Consider the following 25,452-nt stretch of genomic DNA (forward strand, 5'->3'; position numbering starts at 1 on the left):
ATAAAAAAACATACAAAACACGTCTACAGTCTAAAAACCAAATAAATTTAGTTCCAGACACAACTGCTGGTTAATCCAATCTGACTTTTTCTCTCTTAAAACCAATTCTGATACCTTAAGTCAGGGTACATTCAAATACAGATTATCTTAAATCAGTCTGATATAGATGCTCTCTTTTGTCCTGCAGTTTATTCAAAATCAGTGTGAAAATTGTCAAAAATAAACATCACAAATTCCCTAAATCGCCGTTTATATATTCAAATGTGGTACATTATCCAACCAACAAGCTAAAACCCAAAGATATTTAATTTGTTGTCATATAACAACAAACAAAAGCATCAAATAGTCAAATGTGAAAAACTAAAAAACCATTGAAATGTTAATTTTTGCTTGAAAAATGCAAAAAGTATTAATCAGTTATCCAAATATTTCACATCACAGAACCATTTTTCTGTAAAGTAACATGAGCTTTGCTGTAGCAGTAAAATCAGTAACCTACTGTGATCAAATGAATGTAACTGCATATTCACGGACTTTCATTTAGACACTGACAAAGAAACTGAATGTGAAATATGTGTAGACTAGTCACCACATCAGCTAAATACGGTCAGTATCAGTGTAAGATAAAATTCCTCTACTTGTGGGGAAAAACAATGTATTTGCTCTTTTAATGTGGGTAAAATGAAGTCATGATGTGGGGCTGCAGATTCTAAAAAGCCTCGAGAAATATCAGCTGACAGATGTTCAATTCTCAAGGAGCATGGCAGCGAAAATAATGTTTTTTTATGTAGCATCGAAAAACCATTGGACATGAACCTCCCGTTTCCGAGGTCAAACACACTCGTATCCAGACGAAATAAGTGAATCTGGTCTCTGACTCCTCGCACTGACTCTGCTCTCCATTTGATCCTCAACAGTTTGATAAAAGCTCTTATAGCCTGCGGCTGTCGCCACCCTCAGCACCTTAGCTGCTGTTCAGACTCTGCAGAAACAACTCAATGAAATCATGACACCTGAGTGTTTTCTTTAAGACTCCTCTCTGCACAAACACTCACTTGTTTTTTATAACTGTATTTACGACTTCATTGTATATTATGATAAAGACCACGTGAGCCTGAGCGTTTTGGTGTTTGAGTTTGAGCGATCTGCATGAAACTGGGTGAACATAATCTAGGGACCAATATCTAAAGTTCCCTCTTGGCAAAAGTTGGAAAACTTACTAAAACTGAGCTTCTATAAGGCAATGAATATTGCGGAGGGCGTGGCTCATCACATAAAGGTGTATAACATCTCAAGGGTTTCACCCATCACCACGCAACTTACTAAACTTGGTAGATATGTAGAACAGAACGCCTCAAGGTGACTGGAGAAATTTAACTTTAATTGGCAACTGGGTGGCGCTATAACAACAGAAAAATGCTTAAAAATGTCTAAAATGCGACTGATCGCTGTGGCTCCCCCTGTGGACCAATGTTGTTGTTTTTTTCTTCTAATTTTTGGTATGACTAAGTCATGGTATGGTATGCTGTACATAGTGGATATGGACTAATATATGTTTGTAATTTTGGTCACGCTTTCGTTTACAAGGTTCACCATTCCTTAATCACTGCCTCATTATTTTCTGGAAATAATTGTGTAATTTGGTACAAATCATGAGGGGAAAAGACTCAACACCTCTCATTAATTCATTCAAATGTATTGCCAGAAGAGTCTTTTAATCAGCGCACAGCAGGTTGAATGTGTAAAAATGTGACACTGCAACCATAAAGTTCTGCATAACTGCAAAATAAAGTCCACAAAAATAAATGAACAATAAATTCATATTCACTTACACTTAAATCAGGCAGTTCATTTAAGGAGATTCCTCTGGAAATCAACAAACACTTAACCAAACTCAAATAACTGTCTCAAAACTCTTTTCTTTGACATACAGTTTGTGGCAAGTTATATATAAATTTTTCAAGCAACATCTTAGGAGATTATTCGGAAATAATCAGAAAACAAAACTGTATTTTTTTATCATACGACAAACCTGCAATGCTTTCCCTTTAATGTCTGATTTGAAGTTTTGTGATTTGTAACTGTTTGCGTTTTATTTCCTTTTCTGTTTTTGCCTTTTTCTTAGCTTTGAACATCTTTTAATTATTGTAATGTTATTATTGTCTTATTTTCATGCAGTTTGTGAAGCCCCTTGTAACCTTGTTTACCTTGTTTAAGTGCTATACAAATAAAAATGCTAGTATTATACTATTACTATAACTTTGTTATATTGATAATTAACCCTCTGGTCGTCAGACTGGTAACATAAAAAAAAAGTCGACGTCTGCTTATGATGTATACCCGCAGCTGAGCTTGTCGCATTTTCCCTGCCCCACTCTTCATTTGACTTCCTCTGAACGCTGAGTTTTCATCTGGACCATCCACTCCAAAAGTTCTCTTGAATGCTTCTTACTGCCATAGCTTCCACCATACTCCTAGCTGCTGCTCTGTCGCTATGATTTTTCCCTTCTTTCCGCTCCCTTTTGTTCTGACCGGTTGATGTAAAACGCATCACTTCCTGTGTGACAGTGCTGCAAAGCTGCCAGACACCACAACTCCAGTATACTACAAAATATAGAAAGCTTTCCCTGGTGGCAATAGACTTAATCAGCATTGTGTGAACTTGTTTGGCGAGGGCTTGAACATAACAGACCTTCATTTACACATAAAAGTCCCAAACTGCAGCTTTAAGTTACGATTTATTAATATTTAATTGATAAATAAATTTCTCTCCAATTTTTTCTTTTCATAATCAGATTTTATGGGTATTTAATTCACAATTGAACATTTACTGTAGATGTTTTAAGCTTAAATATTTTTAGGCTGCTTTCTTTTCCCCTTTAATGTATAAATCCGGACTGTACTGACATTTGCATGTTACTCATCTCAGCTCTGTTCAGCTTTGAGATCTTTAAGTTTCGAAAGATGCCAGATATGCTCGGCTGAGTGACACAATAATGTGTATAAAACAATAAACACATTTCTTTTTATAGGATGTCATGGTGTAGCTTTATAACATCTTGGATATGAATATTTTGGACACTCGCTGTGCTGTAAGGAAAGAACTGCTTTGTCAAAACTTTGAAGCTACTTAAAGGCAAATTTAAGGCGAGTACCAGAGTTCAAGAGGTTAAATCAATTTTAATAATATAAAGGAGGAAACACATTAAGACTTTAAAGCTTTAAACCCACAGAGGCCGACAGAGAAGAAAAGACAGACACTGCAGCTCAGTATCAGGAGGGCAGCACTAATAAAGAATTCCTGCAGATTAAATCCAGTTTGACTTGAGAAAAAAAAAAACAAAACCTGCCATCAGCTTTTCTACTGTTATTAAGGGCAAGAAGTGAACAGCGACGTGCTCTGCAGCTCAAGCAGGAAATTAACAACTCACTGACAAATAAGTCATCACCTGAAGAAATAGAGACAGACGTGTTTTTTGTGTTCATATGAGCTGTGTCATGTCTGTTGCTCATCCATTACACTCAGCCAAGGCAGGAGATGTCAGGAAATACATATGATAAAATCTGTCATGGTGGTAAATCCTCTCTACATACTAATGCATTCAGCTCTACTGACAGCAGCAGTGTTCATATATGAAGCAGTTTGTGCTCTATAATCAATCCAAATGTCAAAATGCTGCAATATTTTACTGAAATGTTGAAGAATTGCTCTCACAGTTTCCTGCAGTGCTTGAGATGAATTCTTCTCATGATGCATTAAGACACGTTAAACTACAGTAGAAGGAAGCAGTGAAAGAAAGAAGCTGTGTGATGACTTACGTTGGTGACAGCATCGATGTTAGCTCCAGCCAGACAGAGATGACGGACAACCTCAAGGCTCCCGTTGTTGGCAGCCAGGTGGAGGGGAGTTCTGCCATACTGGAGAAAGACAGAAAAATATACAGTTTTTTAAATCTTTGGGGGTCACTTAGCATATCAAAACCGAAAATAACAGGATAATGATCACACAGGAGGAGAACTGGCTGGGTGAAGAACGTCTGGTCCACCTTTAAGGCACGATATACTGTATTCCAAAATGGCTGCAAAAGGCCAGGTTATACTGTCTGAATCCACATGGATTTTGTCATCTGCCCATGGCCGTAAAAGGTCCGTACAAAGGATCCTCAAAGACGTGACTATGTTGACGTGGGCAGTATAATTTCGGCTTGTATCTGGCCCTGAACATGGACACACAGCTCTGTTTATAGTTTGAGTACTTTGCTGTATCGTGACTATTTCCTGTGCACTGAAATTACTCACAATCTGCTGGTACTTCTCCTGCCCTCTCCATATCAAGTTCTCTGGGAGGTTCGTAACAGCACTAAATAGACTGCATTACCCAGGGGGCATCGGGGGCACTAGGTGACGCTCACCTGTTCGCGTTCTTGCCTGCCTGCAGCTTGTCTAAGTAATGTTATATTGCGATGATGTGGGCCTGGCTCCGAAAGGGCAACATGAAGAGAAGACGGACAGAGTCAGATGGTGACACAACAGAGCTTCGAAAGTAAATTATGGCGTTAACTAAACGTAGGCCGGGAGAAGCAAGCTGTCTAGCAGCAAAGAACCTATTGATGTAAAGACAGCATCAGCTTAAACAACCTGCAGCTACTGCCATCACTAGAGATGAGAAACCCAGTTCATCGTTCACCCACTGTTGGTGACGAACTCATGAAACGTCTCTTGGTTTTGGCCTTTATTTCATAGGACAGCCGTGGGTTGGAATCGAGCCCGCTGCAACAAGGACACAGCCTTTATATATGGGCCACCTGCTCTACCAGGTGAGCTTATGGTCGCCCCAGCTCTTGGTTCTTTTGCTTCGCAGACAGTACCCCTCACACTCCCTGACAGATGTGTTCATGTTTGATCAATTTTGATCAATGAAACTGCCCGTAAAAGGATGTGTTATCAAGGCTCTGATGAGGGTATGAACAAATATTGAGAGCAATCACAAACAGTGTATGAGAGCGGTGCTACAGTTTATAGACCTGGTAGAGTGATAACACACTAAACATGGTCATAAAACAGACTAGAAAAACAACTTTATGTGTTCTAAGTGGCTGAGTGTGAACATCTGCTACATGAAAAATTATATGAAGGTGACTGGCTGCGGCGAAACAGGAAATGCTTGCTTAAATTTGTCTGGGAGGCGAAGTGAATATCTGCAGGACAGATATGAAATAAGAGCATAGCTTTATGTAACCTGCTGCCACTGTGATGTGGACAACAGCAACATAAACAGTTAAATGGACAATTATAGTTTTCAAATATATCAAAACAGTATTGTAATGGGTGCCCAGTAGCTCAGTGGGTTGAGCAGGCACTACATGTACAAAGGTGACATCCTTGCCACAGCGGCTGCAGGTTCAATTGCAAGCTCTCCAGCTCCTCCTGGGGGACCCGAGGCGTTCCCAGGCCGGAACAGATATGTAATCCCTCCAGTGTGTTCTGGGTCTGCCCCAGGACCTCCTACCAACTCAACTCAGCACCCACATGGTCGTTGCAGGTCCTGCCTTGGTTGCCTTGCCTCTGTATGACTGGTAGAAAAGGAGCTCGGGTGGGGTTTAGAAAAATAAAACTGGTAATCAAAGCAGGAGCACCATGTTGTGTTTACAGCTCCCTCTGTAGTTACCATAATGACAGTGATAATCTCTAACCATCACTGCTTTTCACCACAGTACCTACAGAGTAAACCCCAAATACTCCTGCAAAAGTTTTCTGTGCCTGAAAATAAAAGACAAGCTTTGGAAATATCAATACCCACTACAAAATGAACTTGTTTGAAAGCAGCATTTCAATCAATTCCCTTTTGTCACAACTTGAAACAACAAGGAGGCATTCATCCTGTTTCATTCTGCTGTAAACAGAACTGGAGACGTTTTCAATTCCATCCTCCTCATTTTTCTCCCCAGTGTCTGCAGCTGACAGCGAACACAAATCCAGGCACAGACTCAGCAACGTGTGATATGCTGCTTTAGATAAGCTTTAAAAAAAAAAAAACATAAACAAAAAAAAAAAACAAGCAGAAACTGAAAATAATGAATAAATCAAAACATCTCCGGCAGCGCTGTCTGCTCCTGATACACATCACTTCCCTGAACTACCCTGGGAAAAAATGTTTCCAGCGTCGGAGAGAAGCAATCCCATCGCAGAATACATTAAAATGGATGGCGTCGAAATAGAAAGTGAAAAGGCAGGAACATGTGTGGGAAGTCGTGCCTGGCAGCGAGGCAAAGCAAGATGGGATCAACCTGGCATGTGAGAGCTCCCTTAAAGGACCAGTTCACCCAAATAAGAAACAAAAAGCTGCTTAGTGAGCAGATACCAGAATAAAGACTGTTTTTAAGGCCAAATAATGCTCTCAGATTTTCAACGTCAGCTCAAATGAGTCCTGAATTTCAATTACTACCACTATCAATAGATGTGGATTAAATATTTTTACCAGTAATATACTGAATGCCAGATAAATGAGCCCAGTCAAGATTAGATTGGATCACACAGCAAAAATCCTGAGGCTGCATGTATTTACACTTAGAGAAATCCCTTTAATCCCTTTAATATGTTTGCCCTCTATGTTTATTTATCCCTCTGTTTGGCCTGTGATCAGCTCTAGCCTGGGTGGAACAGCTAACACAACCTGGTCAAAAGTCTGTGGACACTGAAGCCATGTGTGACTGTTAAAACATCTCATTCCTGAACCATGGACATTAATCTGCAGCTGTAACAGCCTCCACGTTTTTGGGAAGGCTTTCCACCAGATGTTCTCTACCATTCATACACAAGAGCATTAGTGAGGTCCAACACTAGCTATGGTTACATGGACAGTATTTCTTTAACCCGACTGAAATCATTCTGATTAGAGATTTGAACTTCACTGTTTACACAAGGGCCGCCCCCTGAAAGTCGACTAAACGTTAGTCAACCAGAAAGGTCATTAGTCGGCAAGATTTCATTGGTCGCTTATTTGCAGAAAGAAAAAAAAAAATCTATTAGGAGCTGTGCCTTGTCAAAATAAATCTAAACCTATATGACTGGACCATGTGGGAATTTATTTTGAAAGGACAGACACAGGAAGTGGCCATGCTCAGCAGTCAGACAGGAGTCAGGTTAATTTTCAAGGCTGGTACCTGCGGTTATTCCACAGGCTAGTTAATAACATGTCGGGCAGGAAATCCAAAGTGTGGGATCATTTTGAGAAGGTGAAGGACGAACCCAAGGTGATATGTAAACTCATCTTCATTGGTCGACTACAAACATGACGTATCATCTGAAACATGGAAGTAGCTACATGCCCATTAGCCCACAGCGTCATTAACAGGCGGCTCGCTCAGTGTGTGACGTGCACTTGTAGATAAAATATAGGCCTATATTAATGAAGGTTCATTAGTACGGTTTTGTATTTCTCTGTAATGTAGCACAGTGTTAACAATGTTACTGATACTATTCTTTCTCACACCTTCAACTCAAACCACCAAAATATATCATTTAATCATTACATTAATATCATAAACATGCAGGTGACTAGTCGACTAATGACCCTAAATGATGACTATTGGTCGACTAGGGAAATTCTTAGTCGGTGGCCACTTATTCGCTTATGCAGGGCCAGGTTGCAGGGGCAGGGGGTCAAGCAAAGCACCCCAGCAATGCTTTCCAGCTCCTCCTGGGGGACCCCAAGGCGTTCCCAGGCCAGATGAGATATGTAATCCCTCCAGTATGTCCTGGGTGTGCCCCGGGGCCCTCTACCAGTGGGACATGCCCGGAACACCTCTAATGGGAAGCGGCGAGGAGGCATAATATTTTCCTACTGAACATATTATTAAGGGCTTACGCCACCCCTCTCAACCCGACTGAGATCAACCCGACTTCTGATCAAGCCAGATCAGGCCAGTGTCCTCTGACTGAAGTGGTTCCATGAGGCATTTTTGTTTGATTGAACTGTGTGACAGTTCTGGAAGCCTAACTGGTGCGTTGGGCAGTGGTTTGCTTACCTTGTTGGGGAGGTCCAGGCTGGCCTTGGCATTACAGATTGCTGTGACGACGGGCAGGTTTCCGTCCTTACAGGCAATGTGCAGCGGTGTGTTGCCATGGCGATCCTGCTGGTCCAGGTGGCAGTGGTGTCTGAGGAGGCAGCGGACCACTTCAATCTGACACCTCCGCACAGCCAGGTGAAGGGCTGTGTGGCCGTCCTGGAGAGCGACACACACACACAGACACAGACACACAATGTAAATCCTCTAATCTCACATTATTGTATGTTGCTAACAGCAGGGTAAGTGCGCTTACTCTTTTATTGGTTTTGTTTAAGGTGCATCATGAGAGACTGACATTTAATCTGAAGGTCAAACTGTACTCATTTCATGTATGGTGTTTTAAAATACAGATTTGGGTGCTTTAGATGGCACACAGGAGCTTGCTTTGTCATTAAAAACCTGTATATTCTTTTGAAAAGTGAAGAGTCAGACGAAAATGATATTATGCAAACAAAAGTGTGACTGAGCTGAAGTGTTCAGATCTGATTACCTTGTCAGTCGCCTCCACATCGGCCTTGTGCTCCACGAGGCACTCCACAATGTCCACAAAGCCTCGAGCAGACGCTGTCAGCAGCGGACTCTCCCCCTCACGGTTCTTTGCGTCCACATGGCAGCCAGCCTGGCAGAGCGCTCTGGCTACTGGCGAGTATCCATGCCATGCAGCGCAATGCAGTGGGGTCTCCTGCTCCTGGAGATGGAGATGTAGAATGCAAAAGAATAAAAACCTTTGGACCTCTAAAAACCCGAGAACATTTTGCTGTATGTGAATGTTTGCATGTGCTTACCCTGTCAGCCAGGTCTGGGTTGGCTCGGATGCTGCACAGGTAGCTCACCACATCCACGTTGCCATAGCGAGCCGCCACATGAAGAGCAGTTTCCCCAGACTAGAGGCCACAACAAAGACTCAACATTAACAAATCATCAGCAATAAAAGTATCCATCAAGGTGCTTATGTCAACCACAACTTATAATAAAATAACAGGATGTCTTTACAGTTTTTACGATAATCACTTCCATAACTGAGAACTATTTTGAGGCAGTGACATCCAAGGATGTTGCAGTCATCCATAACATCATGCTGTTCAGTCATGCCGTTTCCGCTGAGACAGCCACTTTCCCCAAAACCTCCACTCAAACAAGGCATTCAGATTTTTACTGTCCTGTGTGTGCAGACATTGGACTCGTTAGCAATCGATCCATCAGCTTTAACTTTATGGCTGCCAGTCAGAGGGGAAGCTTGTTAGCAAGGAAGCTGCTTATGTGAAACAACACCCAAGACGCTGTGTTAGCTTGTAGGTGGGAAAGTGAACCGCTCAAAATAGCATCGAACTGATGTTGGAGAAACTTGACAGATCTATTTAATTAGGGGGATTACGTAAAAGCACAGCAGATAGGAGAGGCTGTTAAAAAAGGTGTTGAAAGGTCTTTCCCTTTCTCATAAGACAATTATCTGGTTCCGCTCTGACACCTCAGCTTGTGATTTCAGGGTTATAGAGTAATAAAGTAAGATGAAACTTTAATGTTGCTCTGACAGAAGAGGACACCACCGGCGGGTAGAATGATTGAAGAGATTGGAGAAAATGCTTTTGGGATTTCGTCTGCCCGAGCCTGCTCTGTGATGGAGGCTACACCAGCATCAAAAGCAAACACACACACACACACACACACACACAAAACCCATCGTTCTCAGCAAGACCTGTTTCTATAGCAACAGCAAATAAGCTGATAAAATGCCAGAGTAACTGGTTTCTCCCCAGGTGCTTACTGTGGCGAGTGTGTGTGTGTGTATGTGGGCATTTTCGGAGAATCAAAGTAATGCCCCTCAAGAGGTTGGATGGGTGGGAGTGTGTGAGTAATTGCTAAGAGATAACAGAGTGTGGTGAGTAGTAGTAACTATGTGTGTTTCTGCACATGTGTGTGTGTGCTGGGAGGAAAAGGAGGCGCTTGAGTCACCTTATCTTGAACATCCAGAGGGCATTTCTTTTCATGGAGGAATTTCAGGGTCTCGACGTGGCCGTGTCTCGCTGCGTAGTAGATGGCGTTGGCTCCGCTCTGAAGGTTTCAAGAGAGAAAGAAATTCCAGGATTTATCCCTGACCTTTACTAGAAAATCAAGCTCCCTGGGAATGTGTCTGCAGCCCGATGATATGAACACATCCTCCTAAAATACTGCACACAACATTTTCTGACAAAGAGCTTGAAACTATTTTGAGGATGTGCTCACAGTTAAACCACCAGAGCTGAACTAGCCAGCTTCTTGTTGAATGATTTACAAAACACCAAATGCTTCCAGATGTACAACAGGAAAGAAGTGTAAGAGATTCAGTGAGAGAATTGATCAAACTTGAATGAGGACTATGGTCCAAGTATTCAGGTTTATACTCTACTTCAATAAATGTTCATGTTGTTACCTTTCAAAACAAAACCACAAAAGAAGAATACTTCTCTCCACAGGGCTTGGTGACGTGGTAAAATCAATATTACACCATCAGGGATCAAATATTACACTGACAATGTTGACATGCACGCTGATATCCCACTATTATTCCAAATTTGATACGTGTCATATAAACAGCATATTCCGTTTGGATATTCTGAATTAAACCTTATTCTGAATGGACTTATTTGGACATTGGACATAGGGGGTGGCATGGTTGTATAGTGGCTAGCATTGTTGCCTCACAGCAAGAGGGTTCCTCGTTCAAACCCAAGGTGGGGAAGCCCCTCTGTGTGGAGTTTGCATGTTCTCCCCGTGTCAGCGTGGGTTTCCTCCAGGTGCTCCAGCTTCCTCCCACAGTCCAAAGACATGCAGGTTAATTGGTGACTCTAAATTGTCCGTAGGTGTGAATGTGAGTGTGAATGGTTGTCTGTCTCTATGTGTCAGCCCTGTGATAGTCTGGTGACCTGTCCAGGGTGAACCCTGCCTCTCACCCAGTGTCAGCTGCGATAGGCTCCAGCCCCCCCCGCGATCCCTAACAGGATAAGCAGTTACGGAAAATGACTGAATGAATCTTAGTTTTTTGCTGCAGTTTGCTCCACACAGCCTCCTGCCTGTTTACAGTCACAAAAACCAAGTAGCCAATAGTCTGCAAGGCTGTGGGGTAAAGATACATGCCCAAAAGAAAAGCCCAAATTTCTAGCTGTAGGTAAAAACACACCTATTTTCAAACATCGTGAAAGACTCGGCTGTCAAATGGTCCAAATATCGCAATGTCAAATTTCTCAAGAATGTGGTTTAGGGATTTAAGGCGGAGGCTGTGTTCACACGGTCAAACAAGCCCGCCACTGGTAGAAAAAGTCCTATTTTGATGTAAAGAAGCAAAATGGCATAAGTAGCTCTAGCACTCAATCCATCCAGTTTCATCTGCTTATCTGTGGTTGGGTCACAAGGGGCAGCAAGGCTGAGCAAGGTACTCTAGATCAGTGGTTCTCAACTGGTGGGTCATGATCCAAAAGTGGGTCGCAGGTCCATTCTGAACAGACCACAAGTGACTCGCACATGTGTCATTTGTAAAAAAACAACAACACATATTTTATTCTTATGTGCAGTGAATTTCGGACACAAAGCGCTGTTTCTGCACTCTAGCTCAACGACATGGGTAAACACAAGTATGACACTGAATGTGTTTAACTGTGTGGACCTTGAACTAATGATGAAGGAAAAATCTGGACCCTGTGGCTGGACCAGTTGGGACCACTGCTCTAGACATCCCTCTCCCCAGCAACACCTTCCAGCTCCTCCTGGGGGGTCACATGGCGCTCCAAGGCCAAATGAGATATGTAATCCCTCCAGCATGTTCTGGATCTGCCCCGGGGCCTCCTACCAGTTGGATGCGCCTGGAAAACCTCTAACAGGAAGCGCCCAGGAGGCACCCTGATCACATGTCCCAACCAACTCAACTGGGCTCTTCTGATGCGACGGAGCAGCAGCTCTACTCTGAGCTCCCTCCAGATATCTGAGGCTGAGCTCTATCTTTTGGTCACTACCCAAAGCCATTTTCTTTATTTTGACATGATAAATGACTTGTTGATCAGAGTATGCATGGCTGCATATGAACTGGAATATTAGAGGAATGTTCATTTTACCTGGAAGGAAAGGAAAATTGTCTTTTCGGAAATAAGGGCAAAAACGGAATGTTTGTGCATGTAAGCATAGTCATGGTGGCAAATCACATACAAGAAAGTAAGACAGGTTTTTAGTCAATAAAGTTGGTTGAACTGGTCTGCATTGCAGCCATAGACTGTATGGATATAACTTGAGCTTGTAAGATCGGTTGATCCACAAACAATTAATTGCCAATAATTTAAATAATCAGCAAGTTGTTTCATTTTAAAATAAAAATGCCAAAAAATAAAATAAAATAAACAAAAATATACTTAAAATAATAATAAATAGAAACATAAAACAATAAATAAATGAAAAATAAAAATATTTCATTTGAATATTTGCTGTTTCTCTTTGTCTTCTGCGACAGTAAACTGAAAATCTTTTGGTACATGCTCATTATATCTCAATGGAATTCAACTGAAAGTCAAATGACCATAATATCAAATCACTGCTCAGCTTTAATTTTCTAACACATGATCTTAAACCAAAACAGTGACAGCAATATTTAAAGTTATTTTAATATTTGAAAATCGTTTTTTTATATTTGTCTTATAGTTTTCATATTTTGAAGCTGTTGTGTTGGTACAGACGGATAAATTGAAGGATAAAGTATCTGTCTTTATAAAGATGATTATCAGACTACTTAAAACATATGTGTGCAGCAAATGCTCGTCTCTACAGTGCAGTACTGAGTGCAATGAGTTTATGGATACATTTATAACGTGGATCGCCACCGTCATAATCCAAATGACAGTCTGTCACATTACCGCAGCTCCGTCGCTTTTAATTCATGTGTGTTAACCTCCACAGCTGGCTGTCACAGCCACACTGATTAGACTGAACAGATGAGTTTACCTTGTCATGGGCCTGGATCTCTGCACCTTTCCTCATCAGCACCTCGATGATCTGAATGTTGCCACAGCCGGCTGCAATCAGGAGCGGAGGAGTCCCATGCTGCAAGGTAGGCACGCAGGGTAACTTTTAGTTTTCAGTGACCATGAGGTGTTTGTGTATCTTGAATTTGTGCTACAAAACCTCAATCTGACAGCATGTAACTATTACAACTTAAGAATATTTGGAAATAGGCTGATTTTCTCCCACAGGTTCTTAAAAAGTTCAGGAGATGAATCTGCATGGACGTATCTCAGGTTTTAGACAGTATGTGTCTTAAAGTGTCAGCACAGTGATGAAGATACAAGCTGAGGTAATAGAAAAGAAGGAGAAAGGATGGCAGAAAATGGAAAGATGACTTTGCTCTGAGCTTAAACACAGAGCAGAGTTAGAAATCTGGCAATTACCAGCACTAACTCTGGTCCTTACAGAGCTCTCTCAAGCTCTCTGTCACTAACTGTAGTGTTATTCTCCTCCTCCTCCCCACATCACTATTTTCTTATGCTCCCACTCCTCTTTTTCCACCCGTTTCCATATTTTCCTCTACACTTCGCTGAGTTTAATAACATCATGTCCCCCCATTGCCCATCATCTGTCAACAAACAGCATCTCTCCTCCAGTGAAACAGTGAGCAGAATGATGACGAGGGAGGTGCTGAGTCTGGATGCAAAACTGCAATTCATAACCCACTCTCTCATTAAATGTCTGCAAATGTGGGTCTTTCTAACTCAGCATCATCTCTGTATGTTCTTTTCTTTCGACAAATACGCATAAATAAAAACTTAATAAAGTGGGAACTGCCGCACCTGAACTGTCTGTGACTATCATTAACATTTTTACACTTCAAGAAGGCACAATTCTTTTTTTGTGGACTATTTCAACCTGTCCTCCAGCTAAAAACATTAATATCTGTTTTCCATTTCAATGTCTTCCACACAGATTAGTGTCTGAGATTACTAAGGATGACAAATTGGTTCTTTCTGGCTGATAATTTTCCTTTTAATGTGCAGAAAGCTCTTCTGTTTATGATGGTCATAACGAAGAGGCTTATCTGTTACCTGCCTGTTTTTACACAGTGTTTGAACTTCATGACTTCTTCCTCATATCTGAGGAAAACTTGCTAAAACAGAACTGGCTCAGGTGAAAAAATTGTGATTTAGCTACAGTTTTTGAGTTATACGAACAACAACGACTGTGAAAGTATGTGACTTTCCTGCATGCCTGTATTACGTCATAGGAGTATCTTTGTTCTGACTAGTCGGACTAGGAGGAATTGCCTTTGAAGGGATAGTTTGGATTTTTTGAAGTGGAGTTTTATGAGTTACATATCCATAGTCAGTGTATTACCTACAGTAGATGGCAGTTGCCACGGCCCCAGTTTGGAGAAGCAGACAGGAATACCACTATGGAAGCTAATGAATGTACTACCATGGACATGGGCAGCAGCAAAATATATTTTAGCCACTTAAAAAATCAGTATCAGTTTAAGTGTACGCTATATTTAGAAAAGTGGTTCCCAACTGATTCAGCCATGGGGTCCAGATTTCTCCTTAGTCATTAGTTCGAGGTCCACACTGTAATATATTCTGCATCATACTTGAGTTTGGCCACGTAGCTGAGCTAATTTGCTGTCTCTGTCAAGTGGCTGTGCGTTAGCCACTCACTCTACAGCAGGAAACAGCACTTCAAATTAAAAGCTCTGTGCTGGAAATTCACTGTACTTGAAAATAAAGTGTGTTTTTTACAATTTACACTGCTTAACTTGCCGCCAGACAGCCGTTTTCTGACGGGGAACTAAAGACGTTACATTCGTTTATGTGCTCTCTTCGAAGTCACCAGACTCCATTGACAAAAACACTAATTTTACCTCACAGAACACGGGAGCTGCCGGTCTACCACTGTATCAGTCAGTTAGTTTGTTTGTGTAATTGTGTGACTTTGGTGAATCTGAACCGACCATTTAAAACACCAAAGTCACATGGTAACACAAACACACTAATCAACTGATGCAGCGGTAGACTGTCAGCTCCCGTGTTCTGTGAGGTAAAATTGATGTTTTTGTCAATGGAGTCTGGTGGCTTTGAGATAACGTTCCAGTTCCCTGTCGAAAAAGAACTGTCTGATGGCAAGGTGAAAGTATTCTAGATATAGTGTACACTGAGATTGGCCTTTTAGGTGGGCCTGTTTTTTAGGTGGCTTTGATACATTTTGCTGCCCCCATCTACAGCAATGCATTGCTTAGCTTCTGTGGTGGTGCTCCTGCTTGCTTCTCTAAACTGGTGGTGCATTGACCACCATCTACTGAAGATAATATGCTGACTATGGATAAGTACCTCATAAAACCCCGCTTCAAAAAATCCAAACTATCCCTCTTGGAAAAAAAAATAAAATAAAATAAAAAAAAAAATCAAACAAACTCCGTCTCCTCGTCTTTGCTTCAATCATCATCCTAAAATGAGGCATGATCTTGTGATCACAAACTTCCATTCAGTTCCTAAAAAAGGCCGTCAGACTGGCTCCAGGGAAAGACATGTGGACACTGACAAAACCAGACCCGACCAATCAGCTGCCTCAGTGATGATACTGAACTGAACTGAAGTCTGTGTTTGTGGGAAAGTGACCTGCACTGCTAACTTTTATAGACATGGCATTCTTTCAGCTAACATAAGCGCTGTCATTTTTTTGTGTTTGATTTTCTGACAGTTATAAATTTGGATTTATTATAAAAACAACACAGAAAACACTTCACATCTCTCACAAATAATAAATCAATATCAAAAGACAGGGTTGACACTACATATGTTCAATATGTCTGTGTTGGTCACCTTGTTTGGCTGGTTGACGTCGTAACTGTTCAGGGAGCCCAGCAGGTGCTGCAGACCAGGCACGTTGTCGTCGTTTATGGCGTGGATGATGGCCTTCATCACAAAGGAGTCTTCCTCGTCCTAGACGGGTGGGAAAGATAGTTATTACTCTTCTACTGTTCACGGGATGATGATCTAATCCTGTGAACATTAATCCTGTGAATTCTTTCTATCACATGCTCCCCGCTAAGTCTCTCTTTCATCTTTACCCTCACGCATGAATACACGCAGAAACAAATAGACTTTTCTTTTGCGTCTGCAGTTCAGGTTCAACATAAAATCATTACTTTTTTTTTTCTTCCTATTGCTGACATTTGACCCAGTAACCTTCATCCAGAGTCAGCTGGGCGGCACAGAAATCAGCTGTGACGCTCTGCTGCACAAAGAGACGAGGAGGAGAGAGGCAGGGAGGTGGGGAGGAGGGAGCAGAGGAGGGGAGGCTGAGGTGGCGTTTGTTCTGCCAAGCGTGACACTTCGGCTACATTCCTCAACATAACCTCCCTGCTGGGGAAGCCATGACTAACCCACCTCAGAGGGGCTGCAAACACAACATAAACATGTACGGGAAGCAAACCGCCTGCTGGGGATTCGCTGTCAGCTCAGTTGTTTGGGATTTTTACCTTCGAAAAATTGCAAGTCATGACACAGGACGGAGAGGTTTTACCAATCTACTTAATTTCTCTTTGATGTGTAATATTTTCAGAGTAGGCCTCCACTTCAGACCCTGTCCAACAAAAGAAGATAACATCCACAAAGTAGGAAAAATACAGCATCTGTTTCTCTCCATCTTGACTCCTTGTGACACATCTGGTCCTGGACAACAGTCTCCACAACAACAACAACAACGGCTTTAAAACACAAGGAAGGACTGTGGTATCCGGGAAACAAAGATGTGGTCCTGCATGACTAAAAGTTCAGCGGCAGACAGACTGAGAAAAATAGGGCAGGCAGCGGAAATGAGTAATGCTCCTCTGTCCCTCAAGAAGTTATTTTTGAGGTGTTTTGTAAAGGTGACTAAACCTTATGCGCCTGTTACCTCTGCAGGCTATTTCTCCAAAGTATGTCGCTCTTAACCCACAGTCACCCTCCTCTCTGTGAGTCTCTCTCACTGTTAATTTGTGTTGCAGAGATTAGACGATTAGTCGACAGGCAGAAAAGTGTGATAACTGATTAATCATTAAAGTCATGGATGAAAAATGTTTCAACTCTTGACTTGTTTTGCTTCATTTCAGCCTGAATTAGTCAAAGTGGCTCTGTGTGAAATAGTGTCTGAGTTGTCTGGACACATTTAACATGTGCCCTTTATCCATTGTCACTCTTGGCCATGCCGAGTAAAGTCATGCCGCACCGATTTGTGTTTCCATTGTCAGTTTAGATATGCCGTGCAACACCAAGCAGCGCCAGAGATGGACCTACTCTGGAGTAGGTCCAATAGTCTGGCTGCCCGCCCTCAAGTGGACAGCAGTGATGTCTTGTGACTGCAGCCAACCGATGACCCCCGTTTTCCCCTCAAAACACACGTGTGTGTTGCGAGACTCTTGTCACCTCTGTCTGCAGGAGACCAGAGAGAAAGGCGTCTTTAAAAGTCTCTGTGTTCAGCTCTCAGTGCTTTTGTAGCCTCTAACTGAATCTCTGTGGTTTGGGGTTAAGTTTCTCTCCTGCGTCCTGTTTTTACTTTAGATATCTGCTTTATTTTACTGTTTCATGTTCGCTATCCGACATGTTAGAAGTTGTGTCAAGTTGCTGCTCGAAAAGTCAACATTTCCTTCTTTGCTGCTTCACAATAAAAGTTTATACATAAAAAAAAAAAAAAATAACAGTGGACTTTTATTGTGAAGAATCTATAGGAAATTAAATGTGTTATTACTGAATTAGTGGAACTTTGTTAGCGGGTTTTCTTCAATAAAGACAAGTCTAATAATTCAGCAGGGAGGAAAGTGAAAGCAGGAACAGCCACAGTGAGACGTTGATGAAGAGCTGCAGACAACAGGCTCTTACTGCACCTCTGCAAACAGCTCACCTCCAACAGGTAAACTTCTTTTACCTGCCCTGCTGTGTGATGGAAAAACACATGCAACAAAAATAACGGGGGACTTTATTCATGGATGAGCCTGCTGCTTTTAAACGTCATCACCCAAGACAACAGCAACAGTGCTGACAGAGCTAATGGTGTTAACCAGGGGGAACTGGAGGGTGGGTACATGCTACTGCAATGACGCTGTCCCAATATCAGTGGTAAATGCTGCAATAAAAAAGCCACAGCTATGAGCACTAACATGCACATGTGGTCAGACAGTCCTACGCAAGAACCAACAGAGAAGCTTGGATTACAACACACATACAGAGCGTGACTTCGCTCAGGGTGCTATCACTCATCTGTATGTTCATATAGCAAATAGTTGTTTTTGAATGTCACATATTGAACCTTTAAGCCACATCTGAAAAGCAATAAACTATTCTAGATTTCTTCAGCTTTAAATGGCAACATACAAACTGCAGTTTGCAACATGAGATGAACAAACACAATGATTGTGTCACATGCATGATCATGCGAGAGTAGAAAAAAAATCATTCTGCTATTGGCGAGCAACAGTCCTTTGTGCAACGAAACAATGCCAACATCTCTGATTGGCTTCTTCTCCATAGCAACAGCTGCGAGACTCGTGAGTATTGTAGTATTCTAGAGTCATCCTCCATGCCAAGCAGACTGGAAACACATGGTTTCAAAGCAAATCAGGAAAATAAAACTTAATACCCACTTCTTACTCTACTTCGGCTCATTTTAAAGACTAAACAATTATTCAAAAAAATGACTGGCAGATTAATGAATGATGAAAATAACCATTAGCTGCAGTCCTACTACTAACACTTTCTCAGCTCTCTGATGTGTGCACTTCCTCCCACTCTCTGATACAGAGCCTCTAACACAAACAGCTTCTTAGTTGAAAATTTACAGAGGGGCCGCTGCACTAAAACAAATCTCTAAGTCTTTAAGTAAAGCACTTAACCCTGGAGCTGCTCAGCCAATAAAGACAGCCATCTATTAGAGAGCTTGTGCTGTTGCTGCAGCTCCGTTTCCAGACTACAGGGGGCGCTTCGTTCTACCTGCCAGCTCACCTGTGATATGAAGAAGTTGCTGCGTAATCCTCTGATGAGGAAACAGGCCTGGCCTTGGCCTGCTGGCAGCGCTTTGTAAATGATTAAGCCTATCACTGAGGCTGCAGTGTTTACATCGCACGGGCTGGACAGTATCAACATATAGACACATACAAACTCAAACAAACTGACTTGTACATTCACACAAGTTTCCTTCACACATTCCTGTGAGCTCAATCTGGTTTTAAGGTTACACACACACACACACACACACACACACACACACTGAAATTCCAACAATTCTGCAAACACCTGACCTGTGGCACTGTGGAACAGATCAATTACACGTAGGAGCTCAAGATTTTCAGAGAGATTGTTGAGCTAGAAATACCAGAGCTGTAACTGAGAGCTTGGGGTCCTAATAAGAAAATGCACTTCAGGAAAAGCAATCTGAAACTCATTAAGCCGCCTGTCTCCTGTCAATTATGTTGATTTGGTTTATATTAAAGATAGGACAAGACTGCAGAGATAAAAGTAATGGCTCTTCTGTTGTAGATGTTTTTCCTCGAGTGCAATTTAAAGTGTTGTTGGTGTCAATAGCTGCAAACCCAATCAACTTAATGAATTTGCTGTAGTAAAGATTAACAATCTTGCCCGCTCTCTGCTTTAATGCCTGTTTGTAATTGTTCAGAGACAACAGAGAAGCGGCTCTTACCAGAGTGTCATCACTGCGTGCCACACTTATGTTGCTTCTGGACAGGAAGGAGCGGGACAGCCGGTTGCATAAGGAGATCAGCCGGACAGATTGCTGGAAAAGAGGAGAAGAAGAACGGCGGTTCATGAGTGAGTACAAGTAGAACAGGTTAACGTCAAGTCATGTTCAGGGGACCGTGAACGGGCGGGCAGGTGCAGACATAAAGCAATTTTCTGCTCCATTTACATCAACTTTACTCATTGTGATTCATCCTTTGATAACCCATTGTCCTTCAGACTGTTCGGCGACTTGACTCTGGACTTTTGCCTGCTATGCACTGGTAAATTGGATGCTGAGGTTGTGCAGTACAGAGTTAGTGTGCAAAATCTAAAATAATTCAATTCAGAGTGTTTCATTTGGCCCTCACTGAGCACTTTGAGGCGAATGAGTCTGCAAACAAAACACAAACAAAACATTCATTTACACACATAAAAAAGATATGATGTAAGAAAAGAGCTGAACTACACAAGTGTTAATGCCAGAAACCAGTCTGTGACAGGCCAACAACACATTATTATTAATGCTCAAACATTTATCACAAGGTAAACAGACCATCTCCGGATTCTAATGGCTCCTACAATCAAACCAAACTTCCTTCTATTTGTTTTTATACAAGCAATCTAAAGTGCATTCCCCTCAGTTTATGTGCCTTTTTGGGGACTTGTACAGTATTAAGCTACGCAAGGGCTCTCTGTGTTTTCTCACTAATTTTAGAGATGAGTTTAAAGCTGGGGAAGGCAGTTTTATTTTGGCGTCTTTGGGCAAAAATCCCATAATAAACTTTGAGCATATTGTAATTAAAGTAGAGTAAGAGAATACTAAACTTCTGCACCTCTGCTTAGCTCTGTTTTCAGAAAATCTAGGCCGGGATGGGAGACTGGCTGATTACAGGTCAGAGAGAGGGCGTTCCTAATGCACGTTCATGTCCCTATGGTGAAAGCCTGATTCAATGGTGGAGAATCCAGCAGAGTAATTTGCAATTCCAGCATTGGCAACGACTGCAAAGCAACCCAAAAAAAAGGAAGACAGACTTATCATAAAGTGTCTAAAAGAGAGCCTGACAATAAACAAAGCAAACAAAGTGTCAACATCAGCAAAGTGTTTCAGAGGTGGACAGAAAATGTTTGTAAGAGTTTCACCTGCTGCTCACAGCTGCAGCTTCAGGTTCATGTTTTTGTAGCGAACATTAGCTAGAGCCTCGAATCACAGTGTGTCCTCTGCATCACTCCCCGCCGCTACAAACCAGGGGAAGCAGCTCCAGAGACTGACCCCTAGATGGCAGCTGCAGCAACCTCAATCCAGCCAGTGCAGAACCCTAACCCTGACACAGTCCCAACTTTCTGTCGCAGCCGTTGACCAAAGATCCTGAGCTAATGCTCCACAGTGGTGGGGAGCGAGGCAGAGGGATGGTGGGGTGGCTAGCTAGCCAATCTTTGTCTCATTTGTGGTCTGATAACAGAAAGAAAGCAGGGCAAGAAGAGGATGAGCAAATGCGCTGCTGGCAACACTACAATGAAACGAGATGAAATAAATCAGTGTTTGGGAAACACTGGGTTAATGTATGAAGCCGGGGTTTTCCCTGCCTATCTAAGATGCCGCCTTGGTTAAAGCGTGTGTGTGCATGGGGGGTGTTCGGATGTAGCGTCTTTTGCGCGTACAAACCCATTACTTTCAATGTAGACGCGCATCATGCCCGCTCACAACCCAAAGCGACACCGTAGCGGTACGCATTCGGTGTGACGCGCTTGTTTTTCGTCAGGCGCACAGCTCCACGGACCTGCTTCTCCCTCCGGTGTTGTGTCAGAACCCGGTTCCCCCTTGGGCTGTGTCTCTCCTACTGTTTCCCACAGAGCTCTGCCCCGCTTGAAAGGCGAAGGAAGCCCATATGTGGAAGCACGTCGCCTCTGAGATGTAGAATGTGTATTATAGGAGAGAAACACACATTTCAGGACCGCTGACTTGTATCATCAGAACAGACATGTCCTGTGATTTTCAGCCTCCTAGAGGGGGGACAATACCTGACAGTAATATTCTCAGCGGTCAGGATGTGCCTGCTGTAAAGGGTAAATATAATCACAGAAGGCTGAAAATCACAGGACATGTGTTCTGATTATACAAGTCAGCAGTGTAAAGCTCAAGCATGTGGGGGCCTCCTTTCATATTTAATAGAGGGGGGGACCATATCTAAAAGTACAGCTGTCAAGATGCCCCCTGCCACAGGCCTTTGCCACCTTGGTCTCAAAAAACCCAGGGAAAACCGTGGAAGCACATGCATATGCCTTTGGTCATCCGGTGGGAGGGGCTTAGGACAGAGAGGGGAGAGGTGCAAGAGGAGGGTGTATTTTCAAATTCTGATATTTTTTGTTTGCCTTTAACTCTACATACCCTAGCTCTGATAGCACATTGCAGTCAGTGCTTCTCTGTTCAAGAAAGGAGAAGTCTTTTCGACTTCAAATCAACAGAGTGCAGCCTTCATGACAGCTGGATTTTATTTGCTCTGTTCATTAAATCTTTTTAATTAAAGTATGGTGTGATATTCCATCAACCTCTTAAATCTCACTTTAACAAACAACAAATATACTAAAGTCTCTGCTTTGTCATGTTTTAGTGTCAGTTTTGCATGTAGGAGTAGATAAAGGCAAATCAAGGTGACTGCAAAGCCAGAAGCTTTCAGTGTGCCAGACTCCAGCATGAAGACAGAGACATGGCATGACAGGACCGCCAAACCGCCACAGATAAACACTCCCTGCATTTCTGTCAGGCTAAGATGTGATACTGGGTCAGCTGTGACAAACCAAAACAGACAAGGAGACAACCACGAAAGCAGCACTGGCGGTAAATCTGATGGTTATGGCGAGGCCTGCAGCAATTATGGTGACATCAAAGAACGTCTGAGGAGGCAAGAAGCTGTCAAAGTACAGTGTTCTGGGGATGTCATGACTTACTAAGTTTTTTGTCTTTCGTGATGCTTTAGAGACAGTATCAGAGAAAAACACTTACTTTCCATTTTCTCCGAGCTGCAAACTTTTTGAACTTCTCCATGTTGACAGCTGACTCCTTTCTGCTCAGTGCTTGTTGAGTGTCTTTTGGCTGATTTCACAACACAACAAATGCATCGACAGAAAAAAAAAAAGGCTTATTAAAATATTCTTGGCAAGATCACTTTGATACAGAATCAATCAGCTGAGGCTTGGCAGCATTCAGCTTATAAATCCAAGCTGTTTCTAACAACTACTACCTCAAAATAAAAAAGAAACACTTTATATTTTACAGGACTGTGAATGTTTTAAATAGTGATGACATCAGTTGGCTATAGAAAAGCAGAGTCCAACCTTGATCCAAGGGTGCTGGAGGCTGTCCTGAATCGTCATTCTCTTTCTGCAGATAGAAAAAAATATTAAATATAAAAAAAAGGATTGTCTTTTAATATTTAGCAATTCAAGAGTTCAGTGTTTTCTGGCGTGATTCAGCATCTTAACACTCAAAGCAATGACTATTTATTGCCACAGACACAGTTCACTTCCATCCAAACAATATATTAACGTCAGTGATTTTACTTGATGTCATTGGTGTCATCAATGTATTTTATTTTCACATCAGAACAATTGCCCTCATTCATGGGTGGTGTGTTAAATAAAAAGATCCAACTGACCCTTCGCTAAGGTCCAGGTGCCAGAGCCAAACACCGTTCATCTGCACACACTGTGATGCCACACAGCTGGTTCAGTATCAGCAAAGTTTCCCTTTATATTCATTGTCTTGTGTGGCGATCAGCAGTGATGTGGTGGTTCACTTTTACACTGTGATCTGTAGCCTATAGTTCGGCTTTAGCTTCTAACTATCTTTGTCTTTTTAACCTGTTGTTGCTGCTGAGTCAGTTTGACATCCTGGATATATCCTTCAAACACAGACTATTGACCCCTCTGTCTGCTTCTCTCTGGAATCACTCTTTCATTTTCCACAAATATGATAATATTTCTTCAGGGTGTGCAGTTAGTTACAGTGAGGGCTCCATGCTTACTCTGACAACTTGTTGGACCATTACAAAGGGGCGGGGCGTAGCGAAAGGTCAATTCCAAGTCTTTTTGTCAAATTTAGCGAGTATCTCATGATGGTCGGCTAGCTGTCCGTTCTGTGTGTGCACAGAACAGACAGCTAGGCCTTGGCTCTGTAAATGGGAGACAAACACAGCTGATCGGACCATTTTCCATTGGGTGACTTTCGTATACCTACTATATATCTTACTATATAATGATGAAAACTCTGTCTGTGTGTCTGTTCCATGTTTTTCTCCTCACTGACTTGGTCAATCCATGTGAAATTTGGCACAGTGGTAGAGGGTCATGGGAGGATGCGAATGAAGCAATATTACATCAATTGGCCAAAGGGGGGCGCTATAGCAACCGATTGAAATTGCAAACTTTGAATGGGCATATCTCATGCCCCGTATGTCGTAGAGACATGAAACTTTGCACAGAGATGCCTCTCCTCATGAGGAACAAATTTGCTTCAAGAACCCATAACTTCTGGTTATATTGATTTTCCACCATTTTGAATTTTTTGAAAAACACTTCAAATCATTCTCTTCCTAGGAAGTTTGAGCGATCTGCATGAAACTCGGTGAACATAATCTAGGGACCAATATCTAAAGTTCCCTCTTGGCAAAATTTGGAAAACTTACTAAAACTGAGCTTCTATAAGGCAATGAATATTGCAGAGGGCGTGGCTCATCACATAAAGGTGTATAACATCTCAAGGGTTTCACCCATCACCACGCAACTTTGTAGGCATATGACCACACATAATCTGAGGGGACCCCTCCATTATTGACCCAATCAAACAAAATGGGGGCGCTAGAGAGCTAATTTCTTATCTAGGCCTAACCGCCATATCGATTTTTACTAACTTGGTAGATGTAGAACAGAACGCCTCAAGGTGACTGGAGAAATTTAACTCTAATTGGCAACTGGGTGGCGCTATAACAACAGAAAAATGCTTAGTCAGTCAGTCATTCTGTCTGTCCCACTTTTTTCTACTCACTGACGTGGTCAATCTATGTGAAACTGCACATAGGCATTGGGAACAACATTGGCAGTTGTTCATTTATAAACTTTTGATGCTTCCACCCTGTATTTCATCCCTTTTCACTCTGACCTCACATAATCGTGGTACTCGCTCACAAAATAGGTTGTTGCTTCACGCAACCTATAAGAGTGTCTTTCGCTTACAGTGCTCCTTAAACATGGAATAATCTGCAAAAGACATTAAACTTGGACACTCTGCCACACTTATGGCTGTTTAAATGCCTTATATATGATCTTGTTTAACACCATAGCATATTTATCACCCAGTATTTCTACTTTTAGCGATCATTTATTGACATTGTTGTTTGTTGTTGTGTATTGTTGTATTGTTAATGTCTTTTCTCATGCTCGGCATCACTGAAAATGAGGGTCACCCCCAATCGATTTCCTAAGTCTTAAATGAAAATAAAGGTTTGAATGAATGAATGAAAAAATAAATAAAGCCTTTCACAAAAATGGGCTGTTTAGTGTCTACACTCCTCAAAGTGTCCTGACACACAATCCTTACGTGTCGAGAGGAATTGGAATTTAATTTTTTTAGGCCACATCCCACACATGGATGAAGGCATTTTTTCTCTCCTCAAAAT

General features: G+C 42.0%; 1 protein-coding gene across 2 annotated transcripts in view; it reads right to left on the reverse strand.

Moving 5' to 3' along the window:
* dapk1 (death-associated protein kinase 1) overlaps positions 1-25,452 on the reverse strand; it is a 119,385-nt gene that overhangs the window by 19,298 nt on the left and 74,635 nt on the right. For both annotated transcript variants that reach the window (XM_078170513.1, XM_033619284.2), the window contains exons 9-18: positions 23,114-23,159; positions 22,782-22,871; positions 19,743-19,835; positions 15,893-16,012; positions 13,032-13,130; positions 10,023-10,121; positions 8,855-8,953; positions 8,560-8,757; positions 8,028-8,225; positions 3,820-3,918 (exon numbers count right to left, since the gene is read on the reverse strand). In XM_078170513.1, coding sequence (XP_078026639.1) covers positions 3,820-3,918; positions 8,028-8,225; positions 8,560-8,757; positions 8,855-8,953; positions 10,023-10,121; positions 13,032-13,130; positions 15,893-16,012; positions 19,743-19,835; positions 22,782-22,871; positions 23,114-23,159 — 1,141 coding nt within the window. The remainder of the gene's footprint in view (positions 1-3,819; positions 3,919-8,027; positions 8,226-8,559; positions 8,758-8,854; positions 8,954-10,022; positions 10,122-13,031; positions 13,131-15,892; positions 16,013-19,742; positions 19,836-22,781; positions 22,872-23,113; positions 23,160-25,452) is intronic.

Source organism: Epinephelus lanceolatus, chromosome 9 (assembly GCF_041903045.1).
Source record: "Epinephelus lanceolatus isolate andai-2023 chromosome 9, ASM4190304v1, whole genome shotgun sequence".
In the NCBI taxonomy this organism is placed as follows: domain Eukaryota; kingdom Metazoa; phylum Chordata; class Actinopteri; order Perciformes; family Serranidae; genus Epinephelus; species Epinephelus lanceolatus.